Raw genomic sequence first — 15,992 nt, 5'->3', positions numbered from 1 at the left:
GCCTCTCATAACATTAACAATATTGCTCTGTCAGTAATAATAAAAAGAGAGAAAGAAACAAAGAAACAACTCTCCATTGAATCGATTCCAACTCATAGCGAGCCTGTAGGACAGGTTGTACATCTTAAAAATGACAGGTTGTACATCTTAAAAAAATTTTTTAAAATTAAAGGTCATTTTATTGGGGGCTCTTTTAGCTCTTATAACAATCCATACATCAATTGTATCAAGCATACTTGTATATATGTTTCTTTCTATTGAGCCCTTGGTATCAGCTCCTCTTCCTCCCCCCCTCACCCTTGTGACCCCTTGATAAACTATAAATTATTATTGTTTTCATATCTTACACCGACCGCTGTCTCCCTTCCCCCACGGTTTCTGTTGTTCATCCCACCGGATGTGTGTGTGTGTGAGTGTGGTTATGTGTCAGTCATTTCAACTGGTTCCTTGGTTCCCCCAACCTCCCCTCCCCTCCTCACCTTCCCCCACCCCTACTGGTATGACTGCACCCATTCCTGCTCCTGGATTCTGTGTGTCGTGAGCTCTTATCTCTTCTCTGTACCTGTGCACATGCTTTGGTCTCGCACGCAATGAATGGCATGACTGGGGTTATGATAGTGGGGGGTGAGGAAGCCCAAGGAACCAGAGGAATATTGTGTGTTTCATCAGTGCTTTACTGTGCTCTGGTTGACTCATCCCTTCCCTGTGACCCCTCTGTGGGGGGATGTCCCATTGTCTACAGATGCTATTCCCATAGAACAGCTAGTGGGTTTGAACTGTTGACTTTGCAGTTAAAGCCCGGTGCTGCACCCGCTACACCACCATGGCTCTGGCTCCTCTTTAGTCATTCAAGGGAGGTTGAAGGCTGACTCTGAAGTGTGTGTGCTACACCGTTAAGTGAAGACAGCACAGCCTGAAAGAGGGTGTACATTTGGGTTCACATTATTGGGAAAGCCTGCCCATTTGTGTGTCTGTAGGGAATTGTGACTCATGGTGGAATCTCAGACGTGTATGTTGCCTATCTCTGGATGTTCTAAAATTTCAACAATTAGGATATATTATTTTATCGATAAAACAATAACTTCTTATTGACTTTGCCATTCTAATGAATAGTACTAGACTGTCCGAGCACCGGGTCCTTTCCATTTTTATACTCCAAGGACTGCCAGAGGACCGGACACATGACAGACGGATGCTTTACAAACACCATGTTCACTGAGTTTGCACAACTGCTCTGCCTTTTGTTCTCTACTTGGTCCCTTGTCTCACACTCATGCACCATCCTGGAGCAAGCCTACTGGAGCAAACGTGGTCTAATGAAGAGTACACCACTGGGAAAGTCAAGGGAAATAGAGGAAAGAGCTGGGAGGCAAAGGACATTTACAGAGGTCTAGATAAAGACATGCACATATGCAAATATATTTATACGAGGATTGGGAAATAGATCTATGTGCCTATATTTATAGGTTTAGTATTAAGGTAGCAGAAGGACATTGGGCCTCCACTCAAGTACTCCCTCAAAGCAAGAATACTTTCTTCTATTAAATTGGCATTCTATGATGCTCACCTTCCCGACACAACCGCTGAAGACAAAGCGGGTGAATAAGCAAATGTGGTGAAGAAAGCTGATGGTGCCCAGCTATCAAAAGATATAGCATCTGGGGTCTTAAAAGCTTGAAGGTAAACAAGCGGCCATTTAGCTCAGAAGCAACAAAGCCCACATGGAAGAAGCACACCAGCCTATGCGATCACGAGGTGTTGAAGGGATCAGGTATAAGGCATCATCAGAACAAAAAATCTTACCATAGTGAATGATGGGGGGAGTGGGAGTGGAGACCCAAAGCCCATTAGTAGGCCACTGGAGATCCCCTTGCAGAGGGGTCTCAGGGAGGAGATGAGCCAGTCGGGGTGCAATATAGCAGCGATGAAAAATACAATTTTCCTCTAGTTCCTAAATGTTTCCTCCCCGCTCCCACTATCATTATATGAATTCTACCTTGCAAGTCTGGCTAGACCAAAGGATGTACACTGGTACAGATAGGAACTGGAAATACAGGGAACCCAGGGCGGATGATCCTTACGGGACCAGTGGTGTGAGTGGTGATACTGGGAGGGGAGAGGGAGAGTGGGTTGGAAAGAGGGAACCAATTACAAGGAACTGTATGTGACCTCCTCCCTGGGAGACGGACAACAGAAAAGTGGGTGAAGGGAGATATCAGACAGGGCAAGATATGACAAAACAATAATTTATAGGTTATCGAGGGTTCATGAGGGAGGGGGGAGCAGGGAGGGAGGGGGAAAATGTGGACCCAATGCCAGGGACTTAAGTGGAGAGGAAATGTTTTGAGAATGATGAGGGCAATGAATGTACAAATGCGCTTTACACAATTGATGTATGTATGGATTGTGATGGGAGTTGTATGAGCCCCTAATAAAATGACTAGAAAAAAATAAAATAAAACATTTTTCTAATAAAAAAAAAAAAGAAAGATTGAAGTTCCTAAAACAGGACAGGCATACTCAACCAATGGAAACTTCAGGAACCTCGGAAACTTATCATCTAAGATATATACTTTGGATTTGGCCCTGAAGTTACTCCTGAAGGTCACCATTGAGCCAAATAATAGATTGGCTTATAAAATAACCAGTATCACCCATGAGTAATGTGTGAGACCGCATGGTCAACATTTACCGGAAAGCAAAGAGGAGAATGCACGGAGGGAGTGGGAAGCTAGATCTACCGGGATAGAACAAAGAGAAGGAAGAATGAGACCACTGGCACATTCTGGAAATTGTAACCAGAGCCTGAAACAATCTGCATAAACACTATTGAACAGGAGCCTAATTTTCAGTGTAAATTTCCACATAAAACATAGTAGAATAAAAAGGAAACACTGCCCCCCCCCCACTCCGCCAAAAAAACCCATTGGGGCAGTCACATGGAGTCTCTGTGAGTCAGAATCAACGGTACCTGTAACAGCCACAGAATTCTCTTTCGTGCATCACCCAATGTTGCCTTCCTTTCTGTTTTATTGTTTTCTCCCACTGACTTGAGTTCTGTCCAGTTGTGTGTAAACTTTTCCTGTTTTATTTTGTGCCATTTCTTCAGTGAATCCTGTGTCATTGTTTGGTGGCCTTTCTTCTCCATTTTTTCTATCTTTATTTTGGTTGTACTCAGCTCTTATTATATATATTTTGATAAGTTAAGTGTTATTAGATTGTCGTGGGTTAGCTACGTACAGAGTCCGTGACCAGTAGGACCAGGGGAGACCTTCCACACTTAGCATTCCGACTCCGTCCCAGAGAGAGTCTGCTTCTGCAAGACTGGATCATCTGCGTGATTATTTGCACAGCACTTCCATTGTGCTCTGACCTACCTTTTGTTCAGAAGGTTTTCTGTGGCCTGCTCATCTCACCAGTGTGCCTGGGCCCCTTCTTGATCTCAGGAGGGACCCTCCCACCGTCAGAGAGACTGCCCGCTAATACGGGAATCTACACTTGCTGGACCTTCTCTTACGCTTTGTTTACGCTCTCCGCAGTTTCATCTGCTTTTCATATCCCTGACTTGAGCTCACCAGTAACTCCAGAGACCAAGATGTGACAACTGCTCCCATAGAGATTTCAGCCTTGAAAACCCCGTGCAGTGATTCTGTCTTAAAGGACTGTTAACTGTTCCAGGGTTTGTAGGAAATATCTTCTTTTTTTAAAATTTTCAGTGAAAATAGAGTTTATATTTTCTCTCTTGATTTTTTTCCAGTATAAAAGGATTTCCAGAAACAAGGGGGAAAGATGATGACTTCCATAGTCGATTTCATAAGAGAACACTAATAACGTTTTAAATAAAATTTGCTAAAATTAATGAATAAGGAAGTCCATATCTTAAAATTCCTTCTTAGCTGTGTTTTCTAAATGAGTGATCTACTCGTTTTTCACTTTACTTCCTTCTCGACTTCCCAAATGGTTTCAGTTCCCAGAATTCTACCACACCCTCCTTTGTAGTGTTATCAATAACTTCTTAATGCAGTGGACAAGTGCCATCTTTATTCTCCTTTTATTCTATTTGAATGTGACCTAGACATGTCTAGATACTCTCTTTCTTGCCTTCCCTGATATACCTGCCACCTGGTCCCCCTGATACCCTGGAACCCCCTTTTCTCGTTTTGCTTTCCTCAGCTCAACCTATAGTGCTCCATGGGGGGAGGTCTCTTGCCCTGGTCTCCCCTGACATCCACTCCTTTGTCCAGTTCCGCTGCATCTGTGAAGCCAAAACCCACACCGACTCACTGCCCTAGACTTGAAGTCCATTCACAGGGATTCGATAGAGAGCGCTGAAGTGCTCCTGGGGTGTCTGAGCCTGGGACGCTTTATGGGAGTAGAAAGCCCCTTCTCTTTTCCTCCCTCGGGGGTGGGGGTTTCAAGCCACGGACCTTTCCAGGAGCAGCCCAACCAGTAACCCACGATGTCACATCTGTGAGAGTAGCCTCCAACTACAAATCCACTGCCCTCCAGGCGATTCCAACTCAGAGGGGCCGTGAGGAACACCAATGAGCTGCTCCGCAGGCTTGGCGACCCTGTCCATCGTTACAGAAGGTCACTGGTTCATTTTGTCCCATAGTTCCAACGGTTGACATTTCTCTTAGCAGCCTGACACTTATACCATCAGGCTCCTTAGAGCATAATGGTCGTCTATTTTTAATGTAATTTATTCTTTATAAGGTGAGGACAGTACTGAATTAACCTCACAGGACCATCAGGAGGATGAAATCAATTAATATGGTTAAAGCAACCTGAACAGTGCCCTGCGCAGAGTAAGCACTCAACAAACATGAACTGTTACTAATTTTACTCTAATCGCCTCCAAAGCTGCCCAGTGCGCTGAACTAGGTGCCCCTTCTGGGTCAACCGCTCTCATGGTCCTTAACACATTCAGCCGTAATGATCTCTCCTAGTTCCTCTTGAGGAACCTAGTGGCGTCGTGGCTCCTCACTAGGCTGCTAATGGCAAGGTCAGCAGTTTGAAATCACCACCGGCTCCTCGGGAGAAAGATGAGGCTTTCTACTGCCTCTCATGGAAACCCACAGGGGAAGTTCGACTGCCCTACAGGATTACTATGGGTCAGAATTGAGTACAGGGCAGTGGATTTGAGTCCCCTTGTGTCTTTAGTGCATAGCTGAGTATCCGGAACAGGAAATGGCTTATACTTTTTGGATCAAATGGGTTAGCGGCATCTTTAAAGTCAGGATGCTTTTGCTGAGGAGGACAGCTTGAGCCCAGTGACTCTCTCGTGATTTGATCAAATGCTTTCATGACAAGTTTTTCTATCTTTGCAGACCTCACTTCTGATGATGATTATGGGAGAACTGGAGCCCTCGGAAGGCACAATCAGGCACAGTGGGAGAATTTCCTTCTGCTCCCAGTTCTCCTGGATCATGCCCGGCACCATTAAAGAGAACATCGTCTTCGGGGTTTCCTATGACGAGTACAGATACAGGAGTGTCGTCAAAGCCTGCCAACTCGAAGAGGTAAGCGGTTACGTGAACCGTTGCTAATCATGCCTATGAAACCGAGAAAGCCTCTACCCGTCCTGTTCATTCCCTACCCCATCCGTCAGCCAGCCTGCAGATAATAGTCCAGCGTCCTCCGCGTTAACTACCGTGCTTAATCAGAGAATCAGACACGTGGCCCCGCTTCCCAGGAGCTTGAAAACACCATAACATAGATGCATTTTATTTTTCAGGCGACTGGCTGGTTTGGTTACAGTAATACCTTTGTGAACTTGATGGGGATTTTGTTCCCACAGGCGTGAGATAGGTGCCCATCATGCATATTTCAGTGTCAGGCATTTTAAAATATGCTTTGAAACTTCTTTAAGGGGATTTAATAATTTTAATAATACCATAGCCTGATGACATGAACCTTGCCCTGTCAGTCTAGAAACAGATTTAAAATGGTGATGGTATCTTATCCTTTGTCCTTGAGTTTATAACCCACTAGTGACTGTATTCTCTGAAACAAAGTGAAGATGATGTTATTGACTCATTTCATAACACTATTGGGGAAGGGGCTAATTGTCCCGAAATTATGTAAGGGATTTCAAATGAAGTCAGTAAGGTTATTTAATTATTTACTTGTATTTTTCAGTCTTTTAATATTGATCTTGTGGTAATTAGTACATAAATTGTATGACAAATGTTTTGAATACTTTACTGATATAAACGCTAAGGTAGATGTTATTTTGACGTTTGACAGTCATATTTCTTGAATAAGTGACCTAAATTTAAAATCAGTCTCTTCAATGGACAGCATCCGCATTGATGGACTTTCTTAACCTTTTGGGTGGGTGGGGGGATGTTGCTGGAATAAAATGGAGCTTAAATATCCAAGCCACTAACGTTGAATCTGTTCGAGCTCATAGGAGCTGTGCAAGTACCATGCATGAGACAATGGAAAGAGGCTAATTGTGAATTAGAAAGCGTGACCCTTAAAAAAGAGGGTCCCACGCGTGTACAAGTGGCTCTTTGTTTCTTAAAAGCACTCGTCTCTTGTTTTTAGCACACACTGAAAGCAAACTGAAAATGAATGCTCACCTGAAAAATGCTGGCTAGACTTTGCAGAAGATATCGTCATTCCTCAACTGTGCTTCCAGGAATGGCATTTCACAACCTGGAGGCTGGAGCAGCCAGGGAATTTGCTACCAACACATCTGAGTGATTCTAGAAAACAAATATTTGTCTAGGATGGGAATAGGTCATACTAGCGGTCAGGTCTTGGAAGATGTTGATTATTATTATTGGAAGATGACATTTTCCATTTGTGGACTTGATGTTTATTTTAAATATAACTTCTGAGCTGGTTTCCCTGAGTTAACCTATAAAAGTATATCTAACTCAAATACAACGTTGTTGTTAGGTGCCATCAAGTGGGTTCCAATTCATGGACTGTTGTCTGCCCTGCTCCATCCTCAGAATTTCTAGGTGTGAGCCCACTGCCTTCTGCTTTAGCAAACACGATGTCCTTTTCCAGGAACTTGGCTCTTCTGATAACATGTCCAAAGCACAAGAAATGAAGTCCCACACCCTGATTTCTAAGGAGCATTAATTACTGACGTAGAGTTGTGGGTTCCTCATTCATAGTCTGAGAATTTACTAAGATCTGAACACTGCTAGGTCCTGGGAATAAGACAGACTGTGTTCTCCTGGGGGACTCTCTGGTAGAATACTTTACTGATGTAAATGCTAAGGCAGATGTTATTTTGAAGTTTGACAGTAATATTTCTTGAATAAGTGACCTAAATTTAAAATCAATCTCTTCAATGGACAGCATCTGCATTGATGGACTTTCTTAACCTTTTGGGTGGGTGGGGGGATGTTTTTGGAATAAAATGGAGCTTAAAATATCCAAGCCACTAACATTGAATCTGTTCTAACTCATAGTAACGTGTAAGTACCGTGCATGAGGAAAGAGGCTAATTGTGAAATAGAAAGTGCGGTCCTTCAAAAAGAGGGCTCCACGTGTGTACAAGTGGCTCTGCACTTTAGTTTCTTAAAAGCACTCATCTCTTGTTTTTAGCACACACTGAAAGCAAAATGAAAATAAATGCTCACCTGATTGCCAAGAGAGGCAATAATAAACCTTGAAGCCTCAGGAGAGATTTTTTTAAGCCTATCTATTGCCATCAAGTCGACTCTGATTCATAATGACCCCATGGGGCAGAGAAGAACTGCTTACAGGGTTTCCCAGGTTGTAATTGTTATGGAAACAGACTGTCGCTTCTTCCACAGAGTGGCTGGTGTGTTTGAACCACTGACCTTTCAGTTTTCAGTTAAGCACTTACCCACTGCACTACCAAAGCTCCTTTGTTTAAGATTAGAGCTGCTACTAAAGTAGAGCAGAGGTTAAATGGATGTGAGGAAGTGGAAGATTGATGAATCAATGATCACTGAATTGTTGAAAAGATTAAATGAGCTATATGTAAGATGACTCATACAATTATCTGGTGCAAAGTAACCAGCTAGTAAAGATTAGCTTCTTTCCACTTCCTTTTGAAGTGGAGAATACTGCTAGAAGGCATGAGGTAAGAAACATGCTCGTGAGTGTCCGGGTTTGTTGCAGTGACTCCTCCAGCAACAAGCTGGGGGATGAAGTAACTAAGGAGAAAGAGGAATCCTGAAAACAGGATCTCGGAAAGCCATCCGTCTAAATTGTGGTATAGGCCAAATGATTAAAAGCAAGACTTAACGTGGCTGCCCTCTGTCAGTGTGGTAGTCGGTCTTCATGACAGAACCAACAAGTATCGGACTGTTGGGTGGAACGAAAAGAGGTGACAGGAGATTTACAAAGGCGAGGAGTGTGTGCTCATTGGGTCCAGGCTGCAGAAATGACCTGGGGGGTGGGGGGTCGTCTCGGTTTCTGACTCCCTTTCAGATCCACACGCGGTCATTGTACTAGTACCTTATGCAAGACATACGTGGGGTAAGCCAGACACAAAAGGTGCACTCATCATCTGACCCCTGGAATAACACAACCGGCTGGTAGAAGAGAAAGAGACATAAAGACAACACGTTGGGGTGAAGGTACTCTCGAGGGTCCTACATGACCACCGAGGCCTTAGGCTTTCTGTGAGAGGGAGAACCTTGATAACTGAGTAAATCATGGGTAAGCTGTTGTGGACAGAGGAGACTGTGTGAACCAGTAGACACATGGCGACATGAACCTGAAGTATCCTGATGGAACCAGAGTGTAATCGGGACAGTGAGTGGGGAGGAATGGAGCACGATGCTGGAGAGGCATCTTCTGAATACTTGTCTTGGAATTTGTTCTTGGACATCCTTAGTCAGGGAATGGCATAATCAGCTTTGTAGTGTGTGCACGTGGGTGTATCAATTTGGTTAGGAGGTGAGTAGCAGAATTGAGGCAAGCTTAGATTTGTGGGCTAACAGAGGGCACGTCGGTTTGGAAATCTGAAAGAACCAGCTTACTCAAGGGAGTTTTGCTATCATTTGTGCTTTCTCCTTTGCCATACGGGGTTGGCGTTACCTATACCATAGAGTTTTGTGCATTGCTCTGGTGCCCAGGGCTCACCCACTGCCATCTAGTCAGTCCCAACTCATAGCGACTGCATAGGAGAAGAAAGACGAGGCTTACTAGTCCCATAAAGAGTTGGAAAGCCCACAGGGGCAGTTCCACCCTGTCCTATAGGGTCCCTGTGAGTTGGAATCAACTCAATGGCAGTGAACTTTGTGTTTTTGTTTGTGTTATTAGTGGTGGACTTCCTTATTCTGCCTGGAAGGAGTAGACCAGTGGGACACTGTTTTCTTTCACTAGCCAGTGCTCATCATGGACAAGAGGAAAGACAAGTTCCCTTGAGAAACTGCACAGCTCAGGACCATGTACTTTTTGTACCATTTGCACCCATGCATCAGGAAATATTGTGCCTTCAGAGAAGAGAGATTTTATTTTTCAAAAGAAATTAGAAGAGGAGAGACATCGGCTTAGGAGTTCTGATTTCTCATACAATAGGAATCAGAAGGTTTGGGGAGAAACGCTGTGGGTTTAGAAAGCAGGACTTGGAGGTGAACCATTCAGAATGGAACTATCTGGCCAATCAGAGCTCACAGGTCTTGCTAGTACACGGAGGATGCCCCTACCTGGGAATTAAGAGAGATTTGTTAATGACCATGGCCTCTAGTGTGTCTCTTAATGTGCAGTGAACTCATTTTCCTCTTTGCCTAACATGCCAGATACAATGGGCCATGAATTGAGGTTTGTTCTAGCTTTTTCTTGAAAACAAGCCCTGCCTGAATTACTACCCCTTTCTGCCCTGTTGAGTTTTGCAACTGACTTAGGCATCCAAGTCATCTTAGGACAGGTGGAAACACCCAGGCATCTGGGTAAATTCCTTGAGAACAGCAATTCTTTAAAAAAAACCAGAGCTTTTTTTTTTTTTTTTGGGATACTCCACCTAGCACGTTGGTTGACAAATTGATAGATTCCTGCTGGATGACCATCTCAGCTATGTTTTGAAGTGGGCATATCAGTTGCAAGAATGTTTCTCAGAATATGTTCTCTGCTCTCAGCCTCACCAGCCCAGAGTTTGGGAAGATTACGTGGCAGTAAGTCACTGCGGGGAGAGACAAAGAAAAGTGAAAGTGATTGATTCTTTGATGGTCAGATTGGAATGTCCCCCCTTTTTCAGTGATTCAAAGGTTTCCATTTTTGTCATTGATAAGGAAGACGTCTCTCGTTTGCAAAAAGACCAGTGAGCACCTTAATCCAGTTCAATGAATGCGTACTGAAACGAAGGTGGTGCTTCAAGGTGCTGCTTCGTTAAGTGTAGAGCAGTTCTGATCACAGGAACACAAGATACCTTCAGAATCCTTGATGGCTAAACAACAGGTGCCAGCAAAGAATCCCACAGTCTGTTCTCTGGGCAGCCCCTATCAACCGAATACAAACATCCATGATTCAGTATGTTTTCATTTTGACTGCCAAAGTTGATCTGCTTCTTAATGCACTGCACCGAGACTTGGAATGGAATATTCTCTTCCTCATTTTTGTGTTTTTGTTCAGCTCTAATATCTGTAAAGCACTTGCCCCATTTGCGTATGCAGTGAACTTAGTGTCGTAGGGGCGGGCAGGTAGGTTTAAATCTGCTTGGATGGGACAAGGCATGCAAAACATAGTTCACATAGTTTTCTGACTGCACGCTGTTGTTGAAAATGGCTCACCCAGTGGGATCCTTTAAAGGCTTTATCACAGGGAAGGAGGACAGGGAGATGGTAATATGCTGATAGCGTGAATGGCGATGTCTTGCCACAAATGAGGCATTCGTGTCCAGAGGCGTCATCTCCACTCTTACTCTTTTAGGAATATCTCTGTGTCTGCTTTCTACATCTTATTTTGAAATCAAGATTGCAGTGGAATGAATTCTTCGGCAACTTGATAGGTTTAATATGATATAAATACATGTGGAGCCTTGATGGCATAGTGGTTACATGATGGGCTGCTAAGTACAAGGTTAGCAGTTCAAAGCCACCAGCCACTCATTGAAAAAAAAGATGAGGCTTTCTACTCCTGCAAAGAATTATAGTCTAGGAAACCCATGGGGGCAGTTCTAGCCTGTTGTACAAAACTGACTCAATGGCAGTGAGTTTCACACACATACACACACACACACACACACACACTCACATGTCTACCCCCATAAACTTTCATTTTCCTTACTATGCCCTAAAATACCCTCTGAGCCCTACTCAGTATATATCTCATGGCCATTGAATCATTTCTGACTCACAGCCAGTTGTGGTAAAAATGTCTTCTGGCTGAATGAATACCAGAATGAACACCAAAGGAGCTGGATCTTAATGATGTCCCAACTGTCTAACTCTTCTAAGATGCTATTCTGCTCCAAATCTCCCCCCTCTGTCCCCCCCCCCATCCCCACCCCAAGTCCCTTGCCTCAGCATGGCGGGGTCAGATCAGGCGCAATTCCCACACTGTGTCCCTGGTGTTGTCCCCCCCCCCATCCTTCCTTGAGTATGTGCCTGCATGTCCCCGGGTTCTGTGATTTGCTGTACCACCCCACAGAAACTCAAAAACCTTCAGGGAAATGGTTCATGGTGGTGAGTGCTGTGTCTGGTCCCAAATCCGAAGGTCAGGCAGAGCTGAGTCAGGCAGAACCAGAAGCCCCAAATGTCCAAACATCTCGGGAGTTCTTGCTTCTCTCAAACCCCAGTCAGAAAAGAGAGGCCTTGCTTCCCAGGCGAGGTGGGTAAGAAAGAACTTCACAATGGCACCAATACCTCACGGAAGGAAAACAAAGGAGGATGTCTGAAGTCACCTTTTCTAGTAAAGTTGCCTGAAAGATTCCCTCCAGGAAGCACAGGGTGTGGCTTGCCTCACACCCTCTATTAAGAGAGAGTCTAAAGGTGCTCCCCACCAAAGGTGTCACTTGGCTCACACCCTCTACTGAAGTCAAGTCTCAATCCCACCCTAATCCTGTCCATGAGTATAGCAGAGAGAGACCTCCAAAGTGCTATCGACAGGCAGAGTGCCCAGAATTATAATACACGACATAAAGAATTAGAGCCAGAAGGTTCATATGAATTGACGACGATAGCTACCTGTCAGTAGGGACTCTATAGGACAGGTTTCTAAGACTGTAACTCTTTAAGAGAGTAGAAAGCTCATTTTTTCTCCTAAGGAGGGGCTGGTGGTTTCAAACTGCTGACCTTGTGGTTAGCAGACCTTTACATAACCCACTACCTAATGTTGAATGTAGATTGTTCTTGTTGTGAGATGCCATCAAGTCAGTTCTGACCCTATGGACCTTGTGCTGATGCTTGAGCGCACTGTGGCAGCCAACCCCTCCCCAGGAGGGCCTCCCTCTTTTTTGGCTGCTCCTCTACTTTACAAAGCACAATATCTATAACTGTTGTAATTGCCACTGGAGGCTTTACTAGCATAGAGGCAAGAGTCTATATGATTGGGCCAGATTTAGGTGACCTGCTGTCCCAGAGTGGTGAAACCCGTTCAGGTGCTTGCTGTAACACGCTGAACGATGTCCCCTAAGCCAGAATAAACTGCATGACCTGCCTGCACCGTGAACCGCTCATCACTTTCTCCTGAACCATAACTAAAGAGGGCTGAAAGCACCGCCAGCACACGTGTTTAATGAAACCATTGACCCAGCGTCAAAGAGAAGTGCCATAATCTTTCCTGAACCACACTGCCGGTTTTCACTTCATTTGAACCCTGGAACTTAAAAACAAACAATTGTGAAGTGCTATTGAGAGAACCAAGGGTCGTTGGTGGCAAGGCGGGGTGAACATTGGGTTGCCAAACACAAGGTTAGCAGTTCAAACCCACTAGTTGGTTCATGGGAGAATGATGAGGCTCTGGGCTCTAGTAAAGATGTACAGTCTTGGAAACCCTATATAGGATCGCTGTGAGCCAGTGAGCACTTGATGACAGAGGGCTTGGTTTTTGTGAAGAAAACACAAACACCTGCCCTGCTGTGTTAAACACCATTGAATCTTCACTTCCCAGTTTGCTGGAGACAACTTTGCCTAGAGCTAGCAGTCAGAATGAAAAGGCACTGAATTTCAAAGATGTGAACTAGGTGTTTGGGTTTAGGTTTATGATTCTTCAACTAATTATTAGCTTAACAAATGGGACTTCTTAGATTGATAAAAACCAAAATAGCCCCAAGGATTGGTCCCCTAGTAAGATTTCTGTGAGGCAAGGGGAGAGTAGAACAAAACTGAATTATGACCTTGACTTTCAGGGACAAAGCTATCCATGAAGAGAGAATGATATTCACGACTTTTAGATTCAAGCCAGGCTCTCATATTTAAAACACAAAGCGAAAGTCATTACGTTCCCAAAGATAAAAAGCCATCCAAAACCATTATATTTATGTCTGATGTTTTGTTCTTGAAGAATTGGGATTCTGGACTCAAAGAGTCCAGAAGGGATGTCTAATTTAAGGCCCTAAAGAGAACACACCATACTTCTCTTTAGAAGAACCTTAGAACCAGAAGTGACCTCAGAAGTCTCTGGTTAATCTTTACCACCTATAGCTGGTTTTGGGGTGTCTGACTCATCTTCAATCTCTGTATCAGATGGAGAGATGTTCATACAACCTTCCTAGGAAGGGAACAAAGTGTTTCTAAAATTCTGGGAACAAGTTTCTCAAGTCAAAGCAGTCTTGAAACAACAATTATTTCACCAATCGTAGCTTTCAGAATCAAGTATCTAACAGTTGATTTTTATATCAAGGTTTAGTTAACCTTGACTCACTTTCAATAAATTATGACCTTCATTTCAACAAACATTTCATTTATGGAGCTCCTACTATGGACAGAGCACCATGGTAGGCACTGCACACCACCTGTGAATCCAACCAGGGCCTCTCTCGTCAGTGAGTCTTTTATTTACAGATGTTTTAGGGACAAGATATGGCTTATTTATATAGATTATTTCATTTAGTAAATATTTATGAGCACAAATATTGAATAGTGATTGCACTAGACTCTGGGAATATAAGGCGAACAGCTCATCCCTGTTCTCAAAGGACCTTCATTCTAGTGGAAAAGATGAACAAATAATAAACCAGTGTAGTGGGGTAAATTCTGCAATATTGACTGGTATTGGGACTGTCAGGGAAGACAGATCAATAATCTTCTCTTAGAAAGTCACAGAAGGTGTCCTGGAAATAGTGACATCTAAGCTGAGAAGTGATGGATGAGGTGGCCTCATTCGAGTGCAGAAGAACCAGGTGATCTTTCCAGAAAGAGAACAGAATGTACACGACCTGGAGCCAAGAGAGAACATAGTGCATGAGGAGAGTTATAGGTCAGAGTTATAGGTCTGGTAGTGCAGGTGGGGCAGGGAGGGTGTAGAATGAAATTGGCTTAGAGCCCAGAGAGAGCATTGTACATCTGGTGAGCTATGGGTAGTGCAGAAAAACTAGGATCTGGAAAGGAAGAGGTGTAGGGTGAAGGCCAAGTGGGGAGAGCACAGCTACGTTACAGATAGTAAGGTTTACCTTGTGGGCCATTGGACTCACTAAAGGATTTAAAATAAGGGAATTGTGTGCCAAGGTTTGCATTTTAAAATATGCTTCTGACTGCAACAGGGAGAATGGATTCTGGAAGAAGGGTCAAGGTTGGAGGCAGGGAGACTGTGAGGTGGTGGCAGGTTTCAGGAGGCTGTCATCGGTGATGGTGATGTGGCTTGGGTAGCAAGCAGTAGTTTGTATGGCAAAAATAATGAGTTCTAGTATGGATACACTGGGAGGAGTTTCTTGGGTCCAGAACTGAGGAAGGGTCCAGCCCTAGCATCTGGGAGGAGAATCCTCAGCCGATGGATTGTCACGCAGGCCACGGAAGTAGAAGGCATCACCAAGGAAGGGCATGGCGAACGCAGGGGTTGGACTGAGAACAGGATCCCTGACGAGTCTTAATGCTTAGGACATGTTCAGACAACAGGGTGCCTGTGAGAGATACCAGGAAGGAGACAGCGGAGGGGGAAAGAAAACCAGGCATGTGGTACTAAGATGGATAAGAACAAGAATGTTTTGTGTGGTAGGAAATTGCTGTCTCACACGTGGTGTGTCAGCAGTAGAACCCTAGGCTTCCAACTCCTTGTTTTTGGTGCTAAACCCCATTAGACTTGTTGAAGATTCTAAATGAAGTACTATCTCAGACTCTACTGGTGTATCCTTGGAATTTTGTGGATTTAAAGTTAAAGCTCCATGCTAATTAATTTCACAATGAGGGCAACAGAATGATTAAGCCATACTCAAAAACTCATTGTCACCAAGCTGATACAGACTCCCAGTGACCCTATAGGACAGGGTAGCATGGCCCCCGACTGGAACTGTTTATGGGAGTAGAAAGCTCATTCTTTCCGCCGTGGAGCAGCTGGTGGTTTTGAATTACAGACCCTGGGGATCACAGCCCAGTGAGTAACCACCAGGCCACCAGGAGTCCTGTGATTAAGCCATAAAAAAGTGTACATCTAATGGGTGTATGTATGGATTGTGATAAGAGTTGTACGAGCCCCCAATAAAATGATTTTAAAAATAAAACATGTACATGCCACTTGATATCAAATATTTCTGAACTACTAGTATTAAGAATTCTATGGTACAGTTTTAAAATGTATTTACAGATGGTTTATTTTTGTGTTGGTGTTTCCAAAGTATTCTAGTCCCGGATAAAGCATATTGTGGGGCAGCTACCAATTCTAATACACTTGACATTTAAACAAATCATGGCTTTTCTGTTCAGCTCTCCCAAATCATCTCCTCCTTCCCCTCTCTCTTCTTCATGCCTCTTCACCTCCATGTGTATTCCAAATAGGTGGGCAGTCTATGAAGGGCAGACGCTTCCTGTGTGCAGACCATGTGTAGATCATGAAGCGCATTTCTTCAGGAATCGAATTACGCAGCAGGCGAGTAGTTACTGGGGATGAGTGACATATGTTAG

General features: G+C 44.0%; 1 protein-coding gene across 1 annotated transcript in view; it reads left to right on the top strand.

The window, feature by feature from the left end:
• Nucleotides 1-15,992, top strand: part of CFTR (CF transmembrane conductance regulator) — a 180,504-nt gene that overhangs the window by 78,709 nt on the left and 85,803 nt on the right. The window contains exon 11 of the mRNA XM_045288937.1: nt 5,331-5,522. Coding sequence (XP_045144872.1) covers nt 5,331-5,522 — 192 coding nt within the window. The remainder of the gene's footprint in view (nt 1-5,330; nt 5,523-15,992) is intronic.

This window comes from Echinops telfairi, unplaced genomic scaffold, assembly GCF_000313985.2.
Source record: "Echinops telfairi isolate 266 unplaced genomic scaffold, ASM31398v2 ScPeMD7_23;HRSCAF=83, whole genome shotgun sequence".
Lineage (NCBI taxonomy): Eukaryota > Metazoa > Chordata > Mammalia > Afrosoricida > Tenrecidae > Echinops > Echinops telfairi.
This window is presented reverse-complemented; position numbering and strand designations above follow the sequence as displayed.